The sequence below is a fragment of the Dermacentor albipictus genome, chromosome 6, assembly GCF_038994185.2.
Source record: "Dermacentor albipictus isolate Rhodes 1998 colony chromosome 6, USDA_Dalb.pri_finalv2, whole genome shotgun sequence".
In the NCBI taxonomy this organism is placed as follows: domain Eukaryota; kingdom Metazoa; phylum Arthropoda; class Arachnida; order Ixodida; family Ixodidae; genus Dermacentor; species Dermacentor albipictus.
Genome location: NC_091826.1, coordinates 91,241,332 through 91,267,587, shown reverse-complemented (window position 1 = coordinate 91,267,587; position 26,256 = coordinate 91,241,332). Strand labels below are relative to the sequence as shown.

General features: G+C 50.7%; 1 protein-coding gene across 1 annotated transcript in view; it reads right to left on the bottom strand.

Annotated features, from left to right (window-relative positions):
* Positions 1-26,256, bottom strand: part of LOC135897685 (cell adhesion molecule Dscam1-like) — a 153,070-nt gene that overhangs the window by 29,502 nt on the left and 97,312 nt on the right. The window contains exons 8-15 of the mRNA XM_070541020.1: positions 25,752-26,042; positions 20,017-20,136; positions 18,467-18,634; positions 17,464-17,608; positions 16,594-16,742; positions 14,125-14,247; positions 12,270-12,434; positions 9,182-9,252 (exon numbers count right to left, since the gene is read on the bottom strand). Of these exons, the coding sequence (XP_070397121.1) occupies positions 9,182-9,252; positions 12,270-12,434; positions 14,125-14,247; positions 16,594-16,742; positions 17,464-17,608; positions 18,467-18,634; positions 20,017-20,136; positions 25,752-26,042 (1,232 nt within the window). The remainder of the gene's footprint in view (positions 1-9,181; positions 9,253-12,269; positions 12,435-14,124; positions 14,248-16,593; positions 16,743-17,463; positions 17,609-18,466; positions 18,635-20,016; positions 20,137-25,751; positions 26,043-26,256) is intronic.

Sequence of the window (26,256 nt, the reverse complement as noted above, 5' to 3'; positions counted from 1 at the left end):
CGTTCCTGCCGCAGCGCATCGCGAAAGTAGCCGCATAGATTCCGTTTCTGCGACACTCCGTTTCATTTTCTCTACTACGACGCATCGCGAAAAGCACTTCGTAGTTTCGATTTCTGCTGCATTCTATTTAGCGTTCCTGCCGCAGCGCATCGCGAAGGTAGCTGCATAGATTCCGTTTCTGCGACACTCCGTTTCATTTCTCTGCTGCGATGCATCGGGAAAGGCACTCTATAGTTTCGATTTCTGCTCCATTCTATTTAGCGTTCCTGCCGCAGCGCATCGCGAAAGTAGCCGCATAGATTCCGTTTCTGCGACACTCCGTTTCATTTTCTCTACTACGACGCATCGCGAAAAGCACTTCGTAGTTTCGATTTCTGCTGCATTCTATTTAGCGTTCCTGCCGCAGCGCATCGCGAAGGTAGCTGCATAGATTCCGTTTCTGCGACACTCCGTTTCATTTCTCTGCTGCGACGCATCGGGAAAGGCACTCTATAGTTTCGATTTCTGCTGCATTCTATTTAGCGTTCCTGCCGCAGCGCATCGCGAAAGTAGCCGCATAGATTCCGTTTCTGCGACACTCCGTTTCATTTCTCTGCTGCGACGCATCGGGAAAGGCACTCTATAGTTTCGATTTCTGCTGCATTCTATTTAGCGTTCCTGCCGCAGCGCATCGCGAAGGTAGCTGCATAGATTCCGTTTCTCCGACACTCCGTTTCATTTTCTCTACTACGACGCATCGCGAAAAGCACTCTATAGTTTCGATTTCTGCTGCATTCTATTTAGCGTTCCTGCCGCAGCGCATCGCGAAAGTAGCCGCATAGATTCCGTTTCTGCGACACTCCGTTTCATTTCTCTCCTGCGACGCATCGGGAAAGGCACTCTATAGTTTCGATTTCTGCTCCATTCTATTTAGCGTTCCTGCCGCAGCGCATCGCGAAAGTAGCCGCATAGATTCCGTTTCTGCGACACTCCGTTTCATTTCTCTGCTGCGACGCATTGGGAAAGGCACTCTATAGTTTAGATTTCTGCTGCATTCTATTTAGCGTTCCTGCCGCAGCGCATCGCGAAGGTAGCTGCATAGATTCCGTTTCTGCGACACTCCGTTTCATTTTCTCTACTACGACGCATCGCGAAAAGCACTTCGTAGTTTCGATTTCTGCTGCATTCTATTTAGCGTTCCTGCCGCAGCGCATCGCGAAAGTAGCCGCATAGATTCCGTTTCTGCGACACTCCGTTTCATTTCTCTCCTGCGACGCATCGGGAAAGGCACTCTATAGTTTCGATTTCTGCTCCATTCTATTTAGCGTTCCTGCCGCAGCGCATCGCGAAAGTAGCCGCATAGATTCCGTTTCTGCGACACTCCGTTTCATTTCTCTCCTGCGACGCATCGGGAAAGGCACTCTATAGTTTCGATTTCTGCTCCATTCTATTTAGCGTTCCTGCCGCAGCGCATCGCGAAAGTAGCCGCATAGATTCCGTTTCTGCGACACTCCGTTTCATTTCTCTGCTGCGACGCATTGGGAAAGGCACTCTATAGTTTAGATTTCTGCTGCATTCTATTTAGCGTTCCTGCCGCAGCGCATCGCGAAGGTAGCTGCATAGATTCCGTTTCTGCGACACTCCGTTTCATTTTCTCTACTACGACGCATCGCGAAAAGCACTTCGTAGTTTCGATTTCTGCTGCATTCTATTTAGCGTTCCTGCCGCAGCGCATCGCGAAAGTAGCCGCATAGATTCCGTTTCTGCGACACTCCGTTTCATTTCTCTCCTGCGACGCATCGGGAAAGGCACTCTATAGTTTCGATTTCTGCTCCATTCTATTTAGCGTTCCTGCCGCAGCGCATCGCGAAAGTAGCCGCATAGATTCCGTTTCTGCGACACTCCGTTTCATTTCTCTGCTGCGACGCATCGGGAAAGGCAATTTATAGTTTCGATTTCTGCTGCATTCTATTTAGCGTTCCTGCCGCAGCGCATCGCGACAGTAGCCGCATAGATTCCGTTTCTGCGACACTCCGTTTCATTTCTCTCCTGCGACGCATCGGGAAAGGCACTCTATAGTTTCGATTTCTGCTGCATTCTATTTAGCGTTCCTGTCCCAGTGCATCGCGAAAGTAGCCGCATAGATTCCGTTTCTGCGACACTCCGTTTCATTTCTCTGCTGCGACGCATCGGGAAAGGCACTCTATAGTTTCGATTTCTGCTCCATTCTATTTAGCGTTCCTGCCGCAGCGCATCGCGAAAGTAGCCGCATAGATTCCGTTTCTGCGACACTCCGTTTCATTTCTCTGCTGCGACGCATCGGGAAAGGCACTCTATAGTGTCAATTTCTGCTGCATTCTATTTAGCGTTCCTGCCGCAGCGCATCGCGAAGGTAGCTGCATAGATTCCGTTTCTGCGACACTCCGTTTCATTTCTCTGCTGCGATGCATCGGGAAAGGCACTCTATAGTTTCGATTTCTGCTCCATTCTATTTAGCGTTCCTGCCGCAGCGCATCGCGAAAGTAGCCGCATAGATTCCGTTTCTGCGACACTCCGTTTCATTTCTCTCCTGCGACGCATCAGGAAAGGCACTCTATAGTTTCGATTTCTGCTCCATTCTATTTAGCGTTCCTGCCGCAGCGCATCGCGAAAGTAGCCGCATAGATTCCGTTTCTGCGACACTCCGTTTCATTTCTCTGCTGCGACGCATCGGGAAAGGCACTCTATAGTTTCGATTTCTGCTGCATTCTATTTAGCGTTCCTGCCGCAGCGCATCGCGAAGGTAGCCGCATAGATTCCGTATCTGCGACACTCCGTTTCATTTTCTCTACTACGACGCATCGCGAAAAGCACTTCGTAGTTTCGATTTCTGCTGCATTCTATTTAGCGTTCCTGCCGCAGCGCATCGCGAAAGTAGCCGCACAGATTCCGTTTCTGCGACACTCCGTTTCATTTCTCTGCTGCGACGCATCGGGAAAGGCACTCTATAGTTTCGATTTCTGCTGCATTCTATTTAGCGTTCCTGCCGCAGCGCATCGCGAAGGTAGCTGCATAGATTCCGTTTCTGCGACACTCCGTTTCATTTTCTCTACTACGACGCATCGCGAAAAGCACTTCGTAGTTTCGATTTCTGCTGCATTCTATTTAGCGTTCCTGCCGCAGCGCATCGCGAAAGTAGCCGCATAGATTCCGTTTCTGCGACACTCCGTTTCATTTCTCTGCTGCGACGCATCTGGAAAGGCACTCTATAGTTTCAATTTCTGCTGCATTCTATTTAGCGTTCCTGCCGCAGCGTATCGCGAAGGTAGCTGCATAGATTCCGTTTCTGCGGCACTCCGTTTCATTTCTCTGCTGCGACGCATCGGGAAAGGCACTCTATAGTTTCGATTTCTGCTGCATTCTATTTAGCGTTCCTGCCGCAGCGCATCGCGAAAGTAGCCGCATAGATTCCGTTTCTGCGACACTCCGTTTCATTTCTCTGCTGCGACGCATCGGGAAAGGCACTCTATAGTTTCGATTTCTGCTGCATTCTATTTAGCGTTCCTGCCGCAGCGCATCGCGAAGGTAGCTGCATAGATTCCGTTTCTGCGACACTCCGTTTCATTTCTCTGCTGCGACGCATCGGGAAAGGCACTCTATAGTTTCGATTTCTGCTGCATTCTATTTAGCGTTCCTGCCGCAGCGCATCGCGAAAGTAGCCGCATAGATTCCGTTTCTGCGACACTCCGTTTCATTTCTCTGCTGCGACGCATCGGGAAAGGCACTCTATAGTTTCGATTTCTGCTGCATTCTATTTAGCGTTCCTGCCGCAGCGCATCGCGAAGGTAGCTGCATAGATTCCGTTTCTGCGACACTCCGTTTCATTTCTCTGCTGCGACGCATCGGGAAAGGCACTCTATAGTTTCGATTTCTGCTCCATTCTATTTAGCGTTCCTGCCGCAGCGCATCGCGAAAGTAGCCGCATAGATTCCGTTTCTGCGACACTCCGTTTCATTTCTCTGCTGCGACGCATCGGGAAAGGCACTCTATAGTTTCGATTTCTGCTGCATTCTATTTAGCGTTCCTGCCGCAGCGCATCGCGAAAGTAGCCGCATAGATTCCGTTTCTGCGACACTCCGTTTCATTTCTCTGCTGCGACGCATCGGGAAAGGCACTCTATAGTTTCGATTTCTGCTGCATTCTATTTAGCGTTCCTGCCGCAGCGCATCGCGAAGGTAGCTGCATAGATTCCGTTTCTGCGACACTCCGTTTCATTTCTCTGCTGCGACGCATCGGGAAAGGCACTCTATAGTTTCGATTTCTGCTGCATTCTATTTAGCGTTCCTGCCGCAGCGCATCGCGAAAGTAGCCGCATAGATTCCGTTTCTGCGACACTCCGTTTCATTTCTCTGCTGCGACGCATCGGGAAAGGCACTCTATAGTTTCGATTTCTGCTGCATTCTATTTAGCGTTCCTGCCGCAGCGCATCGCGAAGGTAGCTGCATAGATTCCGTTTCTGCGACACTCCGTTTCATTTCTCTCCTGCGACGCATCGGGAAAGGCACTCTATAGTTTCGATTTCTGCTGCATTCTATTTAGCGTTCCTGCCGCAGCGCATCGCGAAGGTAGCTGCATAGATTCCGTTTCTGCGACACTCCGTTTCATTTTCTCTACTACGACGCATCGCGAAAAGCACTTCGTAGTTTCGATTTCATCTGCACCCTGTTTAGCGCAAGAACTGCTGGTCGATTCCGGGGCGATGAGTGCGGCACTTGGTTTTCACGAAGGAAAAGCTACAAATGTGCGAATATGTACAGTTGCGGTAGTAGTAGTACGCAATGACGCCGGCAGCGCAGCCTTCAGCAGCAGGTCATGTTCATCTGTGCTTAAATCGCTGAAGTCGAGCCCAGCATCGCGAGTCACTGTGTCGTTGCCAGGGTCGTCCATTGCAACGAGCGTAAAAGTTGGCGTCATAATATAAAGAACCAGCTTATCGTCGCGCGCTTTCCCTTCCGCTAGCCACCATAGTTCTGCTGTCACACTGCTGTCGGCTCTGTCTTGGCTGTTTCTGGCCGCGCGTTTGCGTTTTGCGCAGAAAAGCCGTAGCGCCGTCTGCGGGCGCCGTTTTACTCATCGACGGCGCAACGTCACTATAAGACCATGACGTCCCCACTCCTCGATCGGAGGGCGGACGATTTGAACTGCGCTAGAACTACGCGGGCGCTTCAGAACGCATTTTTTCTTAAAGTAAGCCTCTTCTTCGCATGAAACATGCGTTTCGAGGTTTCTGGGATAATATTTCAACAGTCCACGTTGACTTAATATTAACCTTTAGTGTACCTTTAAGGCGACGCATCGCGAAAAGCACCTAGTTTTTTTATTTCTACTGCACTCAGTTTAGCGTTACCGCTGCGGCGCCTCACGAAGGTAGACGCGCAGATTCCGTTCCTGCGACACCTTTTTGTTTCTCTGCTGCGACGCATGGCGAAAAGGCACTCCATAATTTCGATTTCGCCTGCAATCTTGTTTAGCGGGTCTGCTGCAGCGAGTCGCGAAGCTAGACACATAGATTCGTTTTTGCGACACCCCATTTCGTTTCTGTGAGAGGACGTATCGCGAGAAGACCTATAGTTTCGATTTACGCAGCACCCTGTTCAGCGTTCCTGCCGTCGCGCATTGCGAAGGTAGACGCATATATTCACTTTCTGCGACACTCCATTTCGTTTCGTAACGGCAACGTATCACCTATACTGTCGATTTCCGTTGCACTGTCTAGCGTTCCTGCTGTGGTGCATCGCAAAGGTAAGGTTCCGTGTGTGTGGTACTCCCTTTAGTTTCTTTGCTGCGACGCATTGCGAAAATGCACTTTATAGTTTCGATTACCGCTGCACTGTTCAGCGTGCCTGCCGCAGCGATCGCGAAGGTAGCCGCATAGATTCAGTTTCTGTGATAATCCATTTCGTTTCTTCACGGCGAGACATCGCGAAAAAGCGCCTATATAGTTTCGCTTTCCGCTGCAGTGTAGCCTTTCTGCTGCGGCACGTCGCGAGGAGTTTTATAGTTTTGATTTCCGCTGCGCTCTGTTTAGCGTTCCTGCCATGGCGAATCGCAAGGTGGAAACATGGATTCCGTTTCTGCGATACTCCATTTCGTTTTTCTGTGGCGACGCATCGCGAAAAGGCAATGTTTCGGTTTCCACTGCGCTCCGCTTCGGGTTCCTGCCGCAGGTAATCGCGGAAAGATAGACGCATAATTTTGTTGTCGTGGTGCCTTGGCACATTGCAAAAGGGCACTTTATAGTTTGGATTTCTAGTACACTCCGTACATACTTTTCGCGAAGCAGTTTGCTCTGTAGGAACGAGATGTAGCTTTCGGCGGGGCGCCGCACGCTGCCTTAGTGAACACGCTCGAATAGGAAACCAATACCGCTTCTGTCCCGCTAATGTGCGATCAGCTGTCGGAAATGTAGCTGGGTGTCGGCTAATTCACTGTACTCCGTTCATGCCTCAATATGTGGAATGGTAGGGGGGAAGTAGCTGACTGCAAAAGTAGTTACAGGAATCTTAAGCAATGAAATGAATCTGCGTGACCAAGTCCGCGGATCGCGGCTACATAAGGACTGTATGTGATGCTGGCCGCCTTCGCGATGCACTGCTTTGGTCGAGGATAAAAAAAAAAAAACGCTCTTCCGTCAGTGTTGTATAGCTGACCTCCAACGAAAGGACTAACTCCGGAACATCGGCAAGAGTGAGTACCGCTCGTTACAAAGTGACAAGAGTAGGGCCTCTTCCTGGCTTAGTAAGCTTGTCGCAAGTTATCTGCACACATCCAGCCCAACCTCAGACGCAAGCCCTGTCGCCAATGTATCAAGAATGAGCGACTTGATTCAATGTGCTGAAGCGCGGGTGACGGCGACTACACCGACAACTCACGAATGTTCGAAGCTGAACGTTTCGTAACGGTCCCCAGAGTTATCGAGCGACAAGAGATAACGCGTCTTTGCTACGAGCTATTACGATGTGCAGAACATCTACGTTCCAAGCCCTCTGCACAGCAAGAACAAACCTATCGCAACTTAGCGCAATTAGGCAGGTAGTGACCGCACCAAGGGACCTTACTGAGTCAGAAACATCACAAGGCGCTGCTTCAATGCGTTTGAGAAATAAAGAACGAAGAGCAAACCACGCTGATCTTGATGTAATTCATAAGCGGAAAGTTTGGACCGCTTGGTGTTCATTTATATCCACGTTTTTCATACAATCACCGTATACGCTGCTCCAGTCGTTTGAAGACGACGTAATGAGTTTCAAAAGCGCTTACGTCTCCTCTGTGAAGCTGCGGCCAAAGCTTCGTGTAGTCTACCCAGTCACCGTCTATGGTACCCACCGAAACTGAGATTTACCCAGCTGCACCAAGCGTCATGCACATCCATTGTAAATAGGGAGGCAACGCAGGCAGCTGAGCCCACCAGCGGACGCGTCACCACGTGATGAAACGTGGCGTCGCCGGCGAGGTCGCCGTGAAAAGAGCGTAAAGCAGCAGAGCCCCAATACGATTCGACGCCCGATCCGACGTGCGGCGCTGCAGGCTCCGGCATGCGGCATACGACGATTCGGGGCACACGGTGCGTGCATCCGAACGAGCGAGCGCGTGAATTCCGCCCCGGTACAGCGCCCGACCTTGGAGCCTCGGAAGACGTCATATCCACGTCGAGAAACGCAATATGAACTTTGCACAACACTGCTTCGCTTTACGCGAACACTGTCAATAAGATTATGCCTCTGCGACTGACAAAATACTTCACAGCGGCGCGTTGTCCACTGAAGGCTTCGCTGACAGCAAGCGATAGGGCCGGTAGGCCTAGCTCGGCGGACGCCGCGGCCGACGGCGCTTGCGATCCAGCCCGAGATCGTCGAAGAAAACTTATTTTTGCCAACACGATTAACACTGTACGCTTAGGACGTCCGTAATTAAGAACAATTGGTTTGCTCGACGCCGTCCATGCGAAGGGCTAACGTGCAAGCTAAGCGAGCAGCCTCCCTCAGACGGTGGGTGAATGCTCCTGCCTTGACACATTGCGAAAGGGCACTTGATAGTTTCGATTTCCACTACACCTCGCATAGACTCTTTTCTCGAAGCAGTTTGCTCCATTGGAACGAGATGGAGCTTTTGGCGGCGCGCCGCACGTTGCCTCAGCGAAAACGCACGAATACGAAACTGTTGCCTCTTCTATCCTGCTACTGTGCGATCGGCTGTCGCAAATGTAGATGGGTGTCGACTACAGCCGCCTGCGAAATGCCCTTGCCTCGCAGCTCCCGATCTCGCCAGTAGCTTAGTAGTAGTGTACTGGGCGCTGCTTTGCAGAACAGGCACACGTTCGAGATAATTTTACAGACTGGTAATCATTTCGTATCGGAAACGAATCGTAGCCGGCAAAGAAAAAAAATGAAGGAAAGGAGAAAAAAAAAGCGGCAAGAAACCTGCTCGGTTTGTGGCACGCCGGGCGCCCGGTCCGGCGGTTCGGCACGCCAGAACACCTCGATTCCGGCTGCCGTCCCGGAGCGTCGGACGCCGGATCGGACACCGGATCGGACCGTGTGCCTCCCGCTTAAGCGTTCCCACCGCGGCGCATCGCCAAAAGCATACACTCGCGTGGTAAATACCTACGATCAAGTCTGCCTATGTGCTTTTAGTGCTTTTATCATCACCGTTGTCCCGCGGCCGCGAGTTGGAGTAATAATGCAGTTTGTCATAGAAGTTTTTAGTCACCTAACTGTGTGCTTCTGCCTGGCACTTGCACGTAACTGTACCCTGCAATGGTAGCTGTATTCGGCTTAACCGTGAGATAACTAAGTGAAAGAACACCGTCGCCAGTATATTACTGCGAAGACTATTACTTTTCATCTTAATGAAAAAAAGAAACAGAGCCAACCATAAAGAGCGAGCGAGAACACTTCTGCAATAGTAGCTTATTGGGATAGTTGGGCTAAAGCTCCATGATTTAATAGCGCAGCAAAGCACAAGAGGTAAAATTCGTCTCATCTTCGATATTACGGTGTTTTGTGACACAATTTTACGAACTAGCCCAACAAGCGACGCAGTGCCTGCCAACGCGGAACATTTGCTGCGCTGCCTTGTGTTCCGTGCTTTATTGACCTCTTCGACGACAACAAATTGGAATTCGTAGAAATCGATTCAGTTAAGTCAGAGGTTGAGAGCTCACCTCCCAGATGACCTTGATCGTCTTGGTGTCAATGGACTCACACTTCACGTTCATTGGCGGAGCGCCAGGTTCTGCAGGAGAAGGGAGGGGAAAGAGCGCGACACAAGTCAGTCCCGCTGAATAGATGCGAGAGGCCGCTGTATTTGTACATGTTCATTTCCTTCTGCATACACGAAAGCCTCTGTAGATAATCTGCGTCAAGTACTACAGTCCACCGGTGTTGCAAGTCTTTCTTTTTTTTTTCGGTTTCGTCATACTAAAGTGGTCGTAGATAAACCACATTGTGTTCCCTACTCTATAATGCTCCTTGTATCGCGAGCCTTTTCTAAAGTCCCTAGAGATTTTGGTGCAGGACTTACCCGCTTGATTTCTTGCACGCTCAGAGTGTCGCATTAAATCCGATCGTGACTACCTGACGCACGGAAAGTTGCGGATAGCGCATCTCACCCGACGTAAGCTCAAAGATCGCGCAATAGCCTCGCTTGAATGTCCTCTTGGTAATACAGAGTTTTAGTGTTGCGTACGTTGCGCGCATGTAAGAGCGCTACGTTTTGCAAAGTGCGCATGCGCTGAACGCGTCACGAACGAACGTGATGCGTACGCTGCCGCCGCCTAAGCCGGCATCCCATCTTTGCGCGCGTACGTGGGGGGGTCCTCGCGTGTCGCTCTCGTAATTTTCGTTCGTCCGGGACAGCGCGAGACTGTTCGCAAAATGGCGGCGTCAAAGATGACCACCGGAAGGCTCTACTTTTCGGTGGCCTACAATTTGGATTTGCTGCGCGAAGTCAACGCGTAGAGCCCATCCACAGAACCCTGCGCGGCGGGAACCGCTTACCAAGTGCAGAATTTCAGTGAGGCATTTTGGCGAGCGCACGTTGACAATCCGGCTACTGTGTCTGGCTGGGGATGCGGAGAGCGCGTCTGAATTGGCTCGCCTTTGACAACAAGCACTTTGATTTTTATCTTCCGGATGACGCAACAAGTTCACGTAGGTTTAAGTAAGTACGTGGGCACTCTAACGTACCAAAAGCACTGTCCAGACGCGTCCCGCTACACTGCACAAAGCGCTTGCGTGCCCACGCATGCGTATCGTCGTGTCGCAGTACTAAAACTCTTAGTAACGAGTGTTGCGTATCTCCTGCGCTACACAGCGGCGTTTAACCGCACAGGAATACTGCCGTGATAAATTGCTCTGCCTCTATGCTAACGGTTAGGGAGGAGAAAGTTCGTCGAATCATAGTAAGTTTAATCGCTTTGCGTAACCAAAACACGATGTACCAAAAAGCTGGAATGTCTGGCGAATTGGTTTTGATTCGCGTAGCATACGAAGCGACGCGAATGAATGAGACACCGCGGGCTTGTATGCACGAGCACATTTCGTTCGTTGCAGTCATCACACCTGGCGCGCACAGGGTGTCTCGGAAAGTGGCATTCGCAATTCCTTGAACTATGCGGGCAATCATGGGATAATTAAACGGTTTGCTCTGGAGTGCGTTTACCATAGCGGCATACACTCTAATGTGACTGTACTTAGTAACTATAGAGAACTAGCTGTAGAACATGGGGTCCGAATTCACAAAGCTTTAAATTCGTTAGTGTTATTTGTCACTGGACAGCCGCCTTCACCAATATGTCCGGAATCGTGAATCGCTGGAATTTCATCTTACAAACGAAATTCTGTCGCAAGAAATTTTTGTGAATATGGGCCTGTTGAAATGCGCAACGCCAAGAGTCATGCAAATAAGTCCAAAGCGAAATTTGAAGCTCGTCATGGGAGAATCGATAACAGGCTCCTGACGTCAAAAAGGCGACTGCAAATATTTATTTCTTCTTTGTTGTCGATTTCGGCTAATTTCACTCGGGGAAGCAAGGCGAGACGTATCGCAGAGCCATCCTTAACAGACGCCCCTAAGTGGCGTCATTGCTTCAGCACCGCTGCCGAGCGAACATGATTTGACATAGATAGATAGAACGAGGCTGGATGATGTCCGCCAGTGGTGCCCGCAATCAGGCAACGTCGACCAATCGTTGAAGTGTATCTTTGGCATCCGTGCACACATATACGGCAGCTCTCCGTACCGACACGCCGCTGCGCAAGTTTCCGAATGTTGAACAGCGCGCCGGAACAGCGCAACTGACGTCACTCGTACATCGACGAGTTGAGAACTTCAACACCCCTTACGTCACGCCTGGCCCCGCTAATGTGTCGCTATGCATAAGCAAACATTTGGAATATCCCAAAGGAAACCGCGGGGATAGTTTCGTTTGCTTGCTCTTCGAGCTATGGTTTCCACGCTGCGCGTCGCGCCGTGCTTTTCGTGCAGGGAGGATCGTGACATTCTGTACGCATTCTGCGCGTCTGTATTTTTACACGTTTTTTTTTTCTTGAAATATCAGCGGTGGTTTTGAGCTGCTTTCAATGTCGTTGAAACCTCAGGAGTGCCGCGTGATTGGGTAGCCCAATAGCAAAGCGGCTCCTCAGACACTTATCACAGTGGCGTGTGGCTGATAATTTTCTGCATTGAGAATAAATAAATAAATAAACACGAGGAAGTTTCACAAAAAGTACCTAATTTAGTTTAATGCATCTACCTCATGAAGGTGGTGCCAATAATAAATCTTCTTATGGGCGCTCGCAAACGCGAGAGACGCCGCGATAAGTATGTCTGATATCGCGAATGGAAATTTTACATGTGCGGTTAATGCAATACCAGGTAGGCCCGTGTCAAAGCGCATTTATCCGAGCACTAAACAATTTGACAGGAACATCGGCTAAATGGCAATTTGGCGGAAACAGCGAACGTAGCTCCATGACCGTGTGTATATTTATACTTTACGCGCCGTGGCTGCTTAGTGGCTTTTGCGTTGCGCTGCTAAGGACGAGGTCGCGGGTTGAAATCCCGGCCGCGGCGGCTGCACTTACATGGGTTCAAAATGCAAAAGCGCCCGTGTGCCGTACGTTAGGTGCACGTTAAGAAGAACTCCAGGCGGTCAATTACTAATCCGAAGTCTCCCACTACGGCGTGCCTCGTAATGAGATCGTGGTTCTGGCACGTAAGACCCCAGAATTTAATCAATTTGTTCGTACCTTCGGAGGTGGTGGTGAAGTGGACCGGGTCCGAGGGCTCGCCGAAGCCGACCGAGTTTTCGGCGAGCACCACGGCCGTGTACTCGGTGCCCGGGTGCAGCTTGGTCACGGTCAGGCTGGGCCGCAGCCCGTCCACCTCCCGCTCCTGCAGCACGCTGCCCTTGCCTGTGTCCCGAAGGAGAGGAGGAATTAACACTGATGGGTGCGCGCGGTGGATGAGCTCGCCGTTGCCCCATAGCCGCCTTCGTCGCGACACGTGGTACGTAGCGAAGGCGAGCAAAGCTGGCGAACGAATCACTCGGCGCGTTGCAAGCCATAAGAGTCCGGACAACCAGGGTTAGATACTCATTTCCGCTACACGCGAAAAAAAATAAAAAAATTCCCCCCTCTCTTTAGAGGCAACTCGCGAGACAGATGTGTAGCGAGCACGCGGCGGCGTGATTTGCTGGAAGGATTTTCAAATCTAGGCAATTTCGTCAATGCGCGAGGTGGGTGTGTTCAGCCATAATTGATTAAGAGTAGCCTGGTGCTGCAGCTGAGATTTTCGGAATTGACTGCTAGCTTTCCTTTCTTTTTTTTGTGAAAAGGCACGCGAGGCCTTTCGAAAGGATCGAGGAGGAGGGGGGAGGAACTGAGGGGCGTTCTCACACCGTTTCACTCAGTCTTAGTGAAGGTTATTCAACGAGTGGCCACGTGCTTAGGTTGGAAATCTTCAGATTTTCGCCCATTTAAGCGTTTCCTAAATAATTTTACGCGTGTCTCCTATAGTCTGTGCTCCACTTGCTGCACGTCTTCAGTGATAACATTGACAAACTAACCTGACTCGCCACTCGCCGTGGTAGACCTAGTGGTTATGACGTTGTGCTGCTGAGCTCGGGGTTGCAGGCTCGATCCCGGTCGCGTTTGGAAAAACTCCCGGTTGTCAAAATGAATCCAGAGTCCCCCACTACGGCGTGCCTCACAATGAAATCGTGGTCGTGGCACGTAAAAGCTCAGAAGTAATCTTTTATCTAAATCTGGTTCAACCTCTATATGGCAGTCGAACGTACGCGGCGTACTCTGGCCCTCGAGATAGAAATTACCAAGCAATGTCACTGAGAGACTTGCGATCGCGCCTTCCGGTTAGCTTACGCCGCATAATCACCTCCGCGATGATAGGAGCCGTGCTTCTGGCCATGAAGTCGCGTCACAAGGCTCAAAGCACATCGCGAACCTTGTGTCCCATATAGGTAGCGAGCCTTAAGCGTGACGTCACAACCTAACACCCCCACTGGCGTTCACTGATCAGGGACGCGTACTCCGTGTCACAACAGCCTGGCCCTGTGTAAGTGTCTGTGTAAGTGTCCTGTGCGCTAAAATACCCAAAGTACGAGAGCGAAGCGAGTACACAAACACGGTACACCGAGAGCGCGGTGTCCCGTGTTTCTATCATACTCTGTTTATCCTGGTCCCCCGTGCCCTATTTTCGCGCACAACCTCTAGCATTAAAAAAACAAGGCTCGCGCCAAGAGTCTTCGCAGAATCGTCCGTCTATTCAACGCAGACCATGAACGGCGCGTACGGCCCGCACAGAGGAACATCAACAGGGCAACGCCTCGTCGGGTAAGATCAAAAGCGAGAACTCTCGTCTGGCCGACGATCGAGTGGGCGGTTCGAGAGGCGGCCCCCTCCGATAACGCGTGCCGATATGGCTATCCGTTTGCGGGCGCAATCTCGGCCGCGGCGCGGAGAAAGCGTTCCCACACACACACACACACGCACGCACGCACGCACGCACGCACACGCACACACAGTGCGCGCTAGTCGCAGCGGTGTCGCGCGTAGACCGAGCCCCACGTGAAGTGTGTATGCTCACCGGACTTCTTCCAGTAGCGCACGAGGTAGCGGGTCACCGACTTGCTCGACTGCGACCACTTCATCTGGACGTGGCGGCTGCCGCGCTCGGTGACCGCCACGTTGGTCGGGCTCTCCGGGGGCTCTGCGGGACGAAAGAATGGCAGGAAAAGAAAGAGAATGTGTAATTAGGGCGAAGCTCGAGGCCGAGAGGGAGAGGGACGCACGAAAGTGTGGTATAGAGGTGTCAACCAGAACAGAAAAAAATCCTGCTTGCAATCCTATACTTACTTAAGGTGGCGGGGGAGGGCAAAACTAGAATGATTAGAACAAAATTTGCTATAGTGAGAAAGTGGGTATGACTCAAAGTACAGGCTCGATGGGCAAACATCGCAAGAGTGATCAGCTCCGTGGTCCGAAATTAGTTCCCAGTCAACTAGCGTCAACTACCGGCGCGCGCCTACCGCGTAAATATGCCAGTGTAAAGGTACACGCATCGTGATTTTCGAGTAAGAATGAGCAAGTATGAATTCGCAGTATAGCTGTGGGAGCAGTAAATGTACTCCGGACACTACTTGCCGCAAGAACAGCGCGCTGCGCAGGTAAAGTACACAGTCCACGCCGGCGCCCATCCTGCGGTTGCGTGCGCCTGCCTGCCTGGCGCGACGTGACGCGCGATATACGCGCACTGGCGCGCACGGCGTGTTCCGTGTGTGTCGGGCTTTGAGCGTCGTCAGCCTCTTACACGGCCGTGGCCCGGGGACACCAGGGCCGGCATTTTGCGGCGATGCCTTTTCCGATTCTATGCCTTTTCAGGCTTTTCGCGCTTGGCCATTGGTCAGAGCGACGGTCGGCCCACATTATCAACGCGATCAGGCGGCCGTGTGTGGCGGATGATAAGAATAGCATAGAATAAGGCATAAGGCATCGCTACAAAATAGCGGCCCAGAACGCGCGCTCAGCCGAGTGAGACGCTGCGAAGCAGGCTTGGAAGGGTCACGTGATGCGGGCACGGCCCGTCGTCTACCCGTTTTGAAGAGTTTCGGATACCGTTTTTGCCAGCGCGCTATAGCCCACGGAAAATATGATCTCGCGACGACGTCACCGGTTAGTAAATTCTTGAAATTTATCCGTAAGAAATAAGACGCCTTGCTCTGACGCAAGCCACACACTCGAATTCGAGCCGTTTTTTCGGTGTGTGTGTGTGTGCAACTGCGTACTAAATGTCGCGAAAACGCACTCCCGTCACTTGTCGGCGTGTCACCTCTGCGCCATGTTGAAGCGCCTACTTCACGCGCTTGGCGACAATATTTCGCCCTATAAACACACGTTGCGTATGCCACTGCTTGTAAGAGGCTGAAGTAATGTCCCTCTGAAATGTGTTTACCGCTCACAGGCGAAAGGGGAGTAGTAACTGGCATACAGCGCAAAAGCTTAACTTCTTCGTGGTCCGCGTACACTGTCTAAAAATCAGAAATCTATCCTGAAGCTTATAGATAAGCAAGTCATCTCAGTTATTAAACGTGCTCTTCAATCGCGACAAAACTCACTTTTCTTTTTTATGCGAAGCATATTACGAGAGCTCAACCCAGCTCCTCAGGCGCGGCGGTGTCGCCTTCAATGACCTTTGACCCCATGCCATACCACGTGACACCGTGACGTCATGACAGAGGAGAAACGGGGCTCCAACTCGCGCCGTCGCGGCGGTATATAAGCAGCTGCGCTTGTTTATAGGTGGCTTTGGCTCAACTCTTGCAAGATGGGCTGGGTGGGAATCGAACCAGGGTCTCCGGAGTGTGAGACGGAGACGCTACCACTGAGCCACGAGTACGATGCTTCAAAGCCGTACAAAAGCGCCTCTAGTGAATGAAGCCTTAGAAACGAGCTGTTTCTAAGGCTCAGGCGTGCGTCGCTTGCTCAGGCGCACATTTCGTAGCCGCGCCGAACGCTGCGTTGCTCGACGCTCACCGCGTCCAATGCGGGGCGCGTAGTCGCTGCGCCGTAGCCCATTGTCTTACACCCCTTGGCGGGTCGACGGGAACGCTGTCGCGTTCCACTCTTGAAGGCGAAGCAGAGTAACGCATGAGTTGTTTCTTCGTCTAGCCGAACCAAATATAGCCAAGCAACAGCAGTTCACCAGGCTAAACAGTGGTTCAACAACTAAAATAAATATGCTCCGCATCCTGGGCTTAACCTTAGCTAAGCCACAGCCATTTTTTTTTCTTCTCTTTTTTTGCGGCACCCGCGCTGCACAATATTTTGCCTTTAACTGCACAGTAATCCTGCGTCTAGGAAGGATAACTAAATAAAAAAAATGCCTGACCACGATGTCGCGACTTGTGGCGTCAAACATTCACCTGTCCTGCGTACTAGAACAGCAAAGGGACACGCCTTCGAAGTAGATAAAGCACTGTGTCCCATCTTTAAGTTTCTTTAAGTTTGGCCACTGTGTGTATACCGACGAAGTCAGCGTGCAGGCGGGATTACGTACCCAGGACGGCGAGCCTGAAGACGTCCCTGGTCTTGCCGTAGTCGTTCTTGGCAATGCACACGTACTGCGAGGCGTCTTTCTTGACCGTGTTGTGGATGACCAACACGGACTGGACGCCAGTAGGGGTCACCTCTTCGTGTGTCTCGTATCTGCGGCAAAGCACGCGCAGTGCTTTAAGTCAGTTCAAAAGGCGCGCACTGGACTTGTGCCGAATGCGAGTACGATCGCTGTACCTCAACCTGTGTTCCTGTACACGCAACATGCATACTGTTAAACTTGCTGGGCTAGTCGCGGGAGTGTTTTCAGTTTGCTACTTTCTAAGAAACACGACAACCCTGGAGCTGGATTTGTTGGTTCATGTTTATGACAGTTACGACGAAGTGACGACGTGTCACAAAGGAAGGCACGAAGTATGCACGAAATATGTAAAGCCAAGTGTTGTCACCTGGTTCCCGCTTTCTTCACGCGTCTTGTCAACGGACAGCGATCACGTCACTCGCAGATATGCAACTTAACAAAATCGGGCGTGCCTATACAATGCAACTCAAACTTATTTCCACTTTTTACGCACTGTTCCGCAACTGGAACGTGCAGAAAAGAATATGAGTGAACCGTTTAGAAGACTACCACGGTCCCATTCTAGGCACCGCCGCATCCCCCCACATTGCCCGATTCGCCATCTTCTCCGCTCCGATTGGTTCGCGCGGCGGCTACATCATCTCTGATTGGCTAAAAAAAAACGTAGACACGGCAGAATTTCGCTGTCCATAACAGCGCCCCGGTTTCCAGAGTTATTGGCTCCGAGATTCGGCTTCTGTTCGAAGGAACTGCGCTTAATGGGGCGAGCAATTCGCCGACGTCGTGTCTCACCTTTCGGTGGAAGGTATGAGCGGGCTGTCGTCCTTCTCCCAGGTCACCACCAGGGGAAGCTCGCCGGTGACGTCACAGGCGATCTTGGCGATGTCGCCGCGCTTCACGGACACCTCGCTGGAGCCCTTGGCGATGGTGGGCGGCACTGCACACGTGGCGTCAACCACACGGCGACAACGGTAAGTCAATGGCGTGCGAACGCTGCGCTGTGACGTCACTTTTTTTTTTTAATCCGGGCGGAGCAAAGCCAGTTTTAGATAGGTGAGAGAACACGCGAATGTTATGCAGAAGTGCGTAGAATTAGCTACTCTGCGCTGGGGGTAAACGAACATGGACACAGAATATCGAGGAACATATTTTGCAAGGAAAGGGGGAGGCAGAGAATGCGCGCAAGCATGCGGGCAGGTTGGTTGCTCCTATGTAAGTGACGTAGTTCAAAGCATTTCGGAGGATATGTCACAAATCGAGGGTAGACAGACAAATCGTGCAGTCAGAGGCGTTTTAAAAAAGCTAATACTCCGCAAAAGTGTGTCCTTTCTTCAGAGCGACGAGCGGTGACTTCGGTGCTCACGCCACCAGTGCCATACTGTTCGTGTTATCTTCTGCCGAGTAAAACAGCTTCGCTGGGTATATTCGCCGGATACAATCGAATATTAATGCTCCACTGGTGCCTCACGGGCGATTCTTTAGGAAAAGGTCTTTCGGAATAAACTGTTAACTTCATCTCACGTTCCAAAAATGCTTTGACACGGCCTTCGGTTCGAACGATGCATTGGAGCTATAGGCCGAGTTTCGTGAAGCCAACGATCCTTGACTTGGAAAACAAAAGGAGTTCAAGTGCAGAAAGTAAAAATAAATGGTGCAATATGTTCGCTACGGTTCTACACTCGTCTTCGATTTGGCAACGCGCGTTGCCTCGATCGGTTGTACCTGAGGCGCAGTCCCCAGCGAGCGCGGCGCTGAAAGGTTTCGCCACCGTGTGCGCGTGCGTGCATGTACGTACCGTGCACGGAGACGGTGACCGTCTTGCCGAGGGACGGCTCGATGCCGTTGGCGACTTCGCAGCGGTAGACGCCCGCGTCCTGCGTCTCCACCGCCGCCACCGTCAGCGTGCCGTTGTCGAGGATGCGCTGGCGACCCACCGGGTGCAGGGGCACGAACTCGCGGTTACCTGCGCGGGACGAACGTTCCAAGGTGACATTTCTTCAAATCGCGCATCTAGGGCACCGTATATAGTGCACGTGCCAACGGAAAGCAAACCCCCCAAAACGAGCCGAGCGCACGAGAACGTATAGAGACGGACGAGAGCCATGTCTTCGCTCGTTAGTCACGGTTTCCTTCCTTTTCTTTTTACCTTGCAAACTCGCCGAGCTTTCCATACTACGTTTCTGCACGCGTGTTACAGCAACGAGTTTGGTGTGCGTGACAAGTGAACTAGCAGTGTACGTAAGCGCTTTTGTTTTGTGACCCCTGTGCGCCGACCCCGGTACGCTCGCGCGCGACCCGAGACGACAGTTGCGGTCGCCCGCTTGTCAACTGCGAAGCTTTCGACAAGGACGCCATCTGTCTGCGACCTGTATTTCTGTGCCGCACCACTTGCTAGTAGAAAGTGCATGTATGCGCCGTCTGCGCCCAACAAAAGGGTTGCCAACTGCGGCCGTTAGCACACTTGAACTTTTGCCTCAAGACGCCGTATAATTAGCGATGCCGGCCTGCTTTGAAAGTACGGAGTCTTCAACGCATACTAGGCCATACATATATATGTGTAATGAGGAATGACCACTGTACACGACTGCAGCTTCACAAATAGTGTCTCCAAAGGTTGCGCGGGTCGCGGTCGCAGTGGGCTACGGTTTATTGTAACCGATGTATCCTTTAACTGTTACTACCACTAGGTGTGTCTCGACAGCGCACACTGTGCGATGAAGTGTAGCCGGCGCCCAACTGCCAGGGCGTAGGGTAGCCTCGCCGGAAGGCTGTAAACCTCGGCTGTTCTCAGAGGTCTGGGTACCATTGTCGAGTGCCCCGATTCCGGAAACTCACGTCTCTCTAGAAGCAAAGTTTCGATTTCCTGATCAAATCAGGTAGCTTTGGTCAGCCTCCGCGATATGTTTTTGTAGCATTAGTTATGATGTATTGCATTCTCGCAGTGTCTAGAACGTAACATCGCTAAACCACCTTTTTTTTTTTTCGTGTGTGGGTTTGTGCATGTTAGCAAATGACAGTGGCGAGGTTCATTGAAGAGGTTCATTATATATTTTTTTTTTCATAACCGCTTCACGGGCATTCCGCGTTCGCCTCTTTTCATTATTTCTTTATGTACACGCCGCGCCAAGCCTACGTATAGCCAACGGCTCATTGACACTTCCACCTGGAATTTGTGAGCTCAAGGTTAGAGATATTAATGGCGAATTCGGCAAGTCGCACCGCAGCGCACCGGGGCCGCCCTGGTGCAACAGTGACTGGACGAAACGGCGCGCGAGGGCGGCCCCGGGGCGCACCAGTGCGATTTGTCGAGGATGCCTTAGGAGAGTTGAGGAAAAGCGCCTTCACCTAGCTGGATCTTCCACACGACGTTGGGCTTCGGGTATCCCACCGCACCGCACGGCAGGTACAGGTTCTTCCCTTGCACGGCCTCGGCGTCGCTCGGTTCCGCGGACCAGACTGGAGCAGCTGCGATCGCCCCGCGCGAGCGAGCCCCGCCCAAACAGTGCAACACGATGAGCAACTCGCCAGTTACATCGTTCGTCGTACAAGCTTTAATTGATGACGACACACGACGAGATGTGACACCAGCAAAACCGATCAGGACATCACGTAGGCTTTGTAGAAATACGATCACTTTCACACCTTAAAGGGACAGTGAAGAGAAAGAATTTATCATCATAGGCCGATTGACAGACATTTCATTGCTCTATTCGTCGCTGCCTATCTGGGCATTGTACTGATTCTTTTTTTTCCGATAATATCAAGGCTAAATTTTTCCTTCATCCAAATTGAGCTGACGTCTGGTCGACGTCCTCCATTACGCTGTGTTATTTGCCTATTTGGGTCTCTTTGCAAGCGCTAAAACGAAGTGGGCTTGGTTCAAACTTTTTTTCTCGTCTTTTTATTTCTACGGTTAAGAACGCGCGAGCAGGCTCTGCCAATATTTGTGACGTCACAGAAAGCAGATGCAAAAATGTCAAAATGGTGTCACCACTCTCGTTTCGTGTGTGCACCCATTCTGGCTTTCTAAGCATCGCGCACAGTAAAAACTGGCCCATGCTTCGCAGCTCCAGAAGTGTAATTCACCTTTACAAGATCAACCTGCCGATCTTCTTCACTGTCCCGTTAACGCACGCAGGTGTCGCGACCACAGGTGTCACGTGGCTTGGCGGCGCTACGCATACACCTTCACGCGAAGAGTATTGCGGGGGGGGTGAAATTTGGTGGCTCTTGTCGTTCTATTCCGCAGATCATTCATACTTCGGGGGCTTTTTACGATTGGGCCCTGCTTTGTTTAGAAAGCACGTTCTGTTTCCTTCCGTTATATTTAAAGATTCAGTTGAGTTTCTTACTCGCCTCGCAACGTTCGCGATGAGGAGTGGAAACACCAAGCGTCGGGATCTGAGTCGATCAACAATATTTAAGAAAATAGGTAAAATACGAAACTTTGGATGCGCGTTCAGCTAAATATAGATTGTTCCTGGACAATCATACTCGTTATTGTTACGCTACTTTGAATGTCCCGAACGATTTCCTTTTCTGGGCAACGTTCTGAAAACACACAACCGGTAGCGAGAATGACTGATAATTGTCGTATAGCAAAAATGTGAGTTTCAAATCGGCTTCAGGAATGCTAACACAAAGAAGCGTAAATAAAACATTTGGACGAATTCGTGTACCGCCCACGGTCCTCATGGCTGCCTAACCGCCATCTGGCGGCGAGTGAAGACATTAGCCACCAGATTTTTCCCTTCTGGCAATCTTAGAATAAGACTGTGGAGTGCCACTGCTATCTAAGAAAAAAGAAGAAGCAAGCGGAGTACAAACGTCACAGTTGTTAACTCCAAGAAGGAGTGCATAGCCATCGCTTCGTGCCATATCCTATCCAATTGTGGCCCACAGTGTCCGTGGTGCGATAAATAGCTCGGAGCCCAAAGATTAATCTTGTCGGTCGTTAAACCACACCCGTACCGCAAGACACAAGGCAATGCGCCTTGTTTTCTGCTTTCCTCGTGCACGCCAGCGCATCTGGCAGAGCGTAAGCACAAACTCCCGTAGCTACACGTGCCGATGTATCTGCCTCAAAATTTGGGTGCTTGTCGGCACTCGTATCAAGAAACAGCGACGCCCTTCGCTGCCTGTTGTTAGGCGAGAGGCGCCGAGCCTGCCGTTAAGATGGCATGGCAGTTTGACGTGGAGCGTAGAGCCTAACGCCTAGATAGCAGAGCACAAACGATTGCTCTGAGAATTTGGAACACGTTAAGCAACTCCATATTACACTGTAAACGAAAATAAACCCAGCTGAGAGTTTTTAAGAGGTGATGTGCCCTAAAACCTCCCCTCCTCAAATATTTACTCCGATGTATGGGAGCAAAACAGCGCCATTCCCTCGTTTCACTCCGCTGGCTAGCTGCCGGAGTATTAAGGCGACATGACGCGATTTTACTCCGCTTAAAAATTTGGTTCTCCCGTGAAACTCCGACAGGGTGTTTTGAAAAACTCCCCTCCGCCGATACAGGTTAGTCACGTGGCGCTTCCCATGAGGCTGTGCGCCTCGCCAGCGACCGGGCGCGTTCGGCGGAGCGGGCAGTGCTCATGGCTGACGGTTTGTTTACGTCTGTGAAGTGTCGTTCCGTGACAGCGTTTCGTCAATTTGTTTCCCGTATCTCCTTCCAGAAAGTGTTAAAGGCATGCCTGAAGCTCACTGTATCTCAGCTTCAAGTACATTAGCTGTGATCACTTTGCTGACAACGATGATTGCAAGAACCACGTTTTCAAGTGCGGAAAAAGGCTTAGGTATACCTCGAAGCTGCTCACTGGCTCGTGATGTCGGCTCACGTTCTGGCTGTGTTTCCGTGCTGCGTCACCCTGTCTTGTGTTCTTCAGTACGTGAAATGCCACTTCTATGTCCTTTTGAGTACATGCTGACAACGTCCGGTGTAATGTTTGTAAGGACCGCGTAGCAATGGCAACAGCAGCCACTGTTCGAGCGACGACATCCGTGCTAGTCGCGCATGAATGGCGTAACCCAAGTTCGTTGTGGTGCTGTGTTGCCAGTGAGAAAGACCGGAGTGCAAGCAACTGTTTTTATTTATCTGTGAACGGATATCCGCGCCCGAAGAAAAACGGTAGGACATAAGTATATATGTGTGCTTAAAATAAAGCTTCTTATTGAGCGATGTGAATCGAATTGTTATCGCGCATATAGGTTTTGGTCACGTCGTTGCTTCCGATATTGCATTAACATTACGCTCTATCCGAGACACTGATTTAGACGCATGCCTGCTGGCTACGAGTTTAGAGGTTCACTCGACAGATCAGCGATGTAGCTCCTTTTCGCAACCGAGACAGATTGCTTGTACGCAGAGCAAGTAGTGCGGTGTATAAAATGTATGTCTGCGCATTTTTCGGTGTTACGTCGGCTGCTGCGGGTCATGCTCACACGCAATAATTTCTTGCTACGCTACCACTATATCGAAAAAATGTAATTTTGCTATGCAGCACATGCACTTACATTTTTCTAGCTTACTGTAACTAACGCACTACTTTTTGGCCGCGAACGCCGGCAGTGTGCGAAGTCGCTTCAGCACTCACAGAATGGCATAGTTTTGAAAAATAACACCATTAACTTTTTTTCTCTCCCTACTTTGAATTAACAGTTTTGTGTTGATTAAGGTATTCTGTTAGTTTCAAAGAGGCAGATCTCGTATGAACGAGCATGTGAGTCATAATTCTGAAAACAGCACAGCTGCTCCCTTGGCGGTTTCGAGGCACACAGTATCGTGGCTATATATACTGGCACCGTTGCCTCTTGAGCATCGCGTGTACGTGGGATGTCTTTCAAATTTCTGCATTGGGCGTTTCTGGAATGTTTATGTATGTCATGATATATGTGCTTTCATTGACTTGTTTCATCGAATTTGACGCGGTCTCGTGTGCATATTTCGAAATTTGACCAGCAGCCTCTGCATGTAAACATGTTCGCGCAAACTGACACGATGCCTCTTTTTATACTCCCGTTGCACCTCGAAAAAACTCCGTCAATTGCAAAGCAAAAAATAAAAAAAAGACAGAAAAAAAAACCTCCCATAATTCCACGCAAAAATTCCGCTCGTACGGAGTAAAAATTCTACTCCGATCATGCGGAGCATAATAAACTCCGAACCGGGGGGTCGCTAGAGGACAAGCAGTATACTCCCACCTCGGAGTTATTTCCGTTTACAGTGTACGCTCTGTATATTTGATTCTTGACAAAAATTCTGATTATATATATATATATACATATATATATATATATATATATATATATATATATATATATATATATATATATATATATATATATATATATATATATATATATATATATATATACACACATTGCACGGCAACTACCAAACAAGGCCTACAAGAAAAGAAAAAAACATACACACACACACAATGTCGGTAACACCGGCTAGACACTAGCCTCATGTGTACAACCCCGTCAACGCATGCAATATAGCTTATGACTGTCGACAAACAACTGCTCTACCTCAATGACGAGCCAATGCTGCAAAAACACCGCTGCTTCTTAAAGTGCCACAGGAGCTACATACCTAAAGCTGCTCCACGACATACAAAACGGTCTTCTAGACAGCTGCAGTCGACACTGTACAAGGGTTCACACACAAGGCACACAGACACTGTTCAAAACAGCTCGCTAAAGTCCGAGCGGATGGCAATGACCCGACAATGGCCAGACATTGGCCGTCTGCAGCCCCGTACGCCGGTTTGCAAAACAACGTTAACGTGCATGGCAAAGACTGTACTCACGTCCGGAGGACCACCTTCTTCATCAAGCGCTGTTGCGAAAACACAGGGAAGTTCGACACCACGTCTCATTATTGCGGTATTTTATTGACGGCGTGTTAAGCGCACAAAGGACGAATTATGCGAGTCTGTGAGTACAGCGTTCGAACAACCACGAGGTCAAACCACGAGGAACGGGCAAGTCCCGCCTAATTCGTGTACAATGTGTGCATTTGCGGCGGCCAATGAACTTCACAGTTTCTTCCGATGTCTGCTTCGTGAAGCACTCGTTAGTTACGTGCAGCGGAGAAAATTCAAACCGGTGCGAACAGGCATGTGCTAGAAATTGTGTACCGGAATTAAATTGTGGCATTGGTCTGCCGAGCACCGGCTTCTCGTTGCATCTCGTTCAGAACACGCCTGTAATGCGACCAAGGTTCATTGAACTCAACTGGGAAGAAAATGGCTGACCTACTGCGGGACAGTTCACACAGTGCTACTCTTCCTCCGCAGGGTAGAGCAGCCGCTGTTACATATGTACTCCAAGGTAGTGCCAGGAGGTGTAGTGTGACTCTAGTATCGAATATATATGTTGGGATTTGTGGTGTTGCGGGCGTCTCAAATATGCAGAAGTGCAGTTGGCTTAAGATTACGGTCAGCATAAAAGTTCCATCGAGAAATTGCGAAATATAGCGCTTTATTGTGGCTTTGTAGCGCCGTAACGCACATTTTGCCACTTACGCGAATCGGACGAGATACGCTATAAGCGTGTAGCCGGTGTACGCGAGTGTGCTTTCCGACTACGCTTATTCGGAAAGCGCACGCCACTCATAAAGCACGCCCAAAACGAAGTAAAAAAGAAGTGCATGTAGATGGTTTGGCGCATTCGGTATGCGGAAAAGACGGCGATAAGTTTTATACGCAATTCGGCGCAGAGTTCGCGTGTTCCAAGACACGTTTTCCACGTGGAGTTTCAACGCCGTAGAAAACGCTTGCCGAAAGGGCCGCCGATAATCGGGCTTGCAACACGTCAGAGCTAGCATAAACAAATCAACATCATCACTTCAGACAATAATCGACACAGTAACGAGACAAAAGCGAATAACACAGGACACGTTCGAGGAGGAAAGCATACGCTTTATGAGTAAACAGAAAACAACAGAGACATCGGGAATTGCGCCGCACAATTTGCATGATGAGTGAACACGAACGAGAGAATGAGACAATATAGAGCTCGCACGAGAGCGCGGGATACGCATGCAGCTCGTCGAACCGTGCGCAGCACCCACCTTCGACGTAGAGCGTGGCCCACACGGCCGAGGTGCCGGCGGCGTTTCGCGCTACGCACGTGTAGTTGCCGACCGAGGCCGGCGACACGGACTCGATGGTGAGCATGGCCACGTTGCCGGCCACGTGCGAGACGGTGGCGCCGCCGGGACCTCCCGCGGACACGGGCTCGCCCTCGTGGAACCAGGCGAAGGCGACGGGCCTGGTCCCGGCGATGGCGACGCACGACACCACGGCCGTGCCGCCCAGGAAGGAGTTCTTCGAGAAAGCAAACTCCTGAAGCACGGGCGGCTCTGAAACAACAGGAAGCGGGAGTCAGTTGCGCTGAAGGACAATTAAGACATTAGGGGACGACGAAATCAAGAACGCGCGTGGACGAAAGAAGCACCAAGTCGAGCATGTGGCTCGCGCAGCTTGGAGCCTTCCCTCGACCTGCCCGATGTATCCGCGTTTTAGTACAATTGAGCGAAAGTGTTTGTTTCGCGAGATTATTAGCAAATGGGAGCC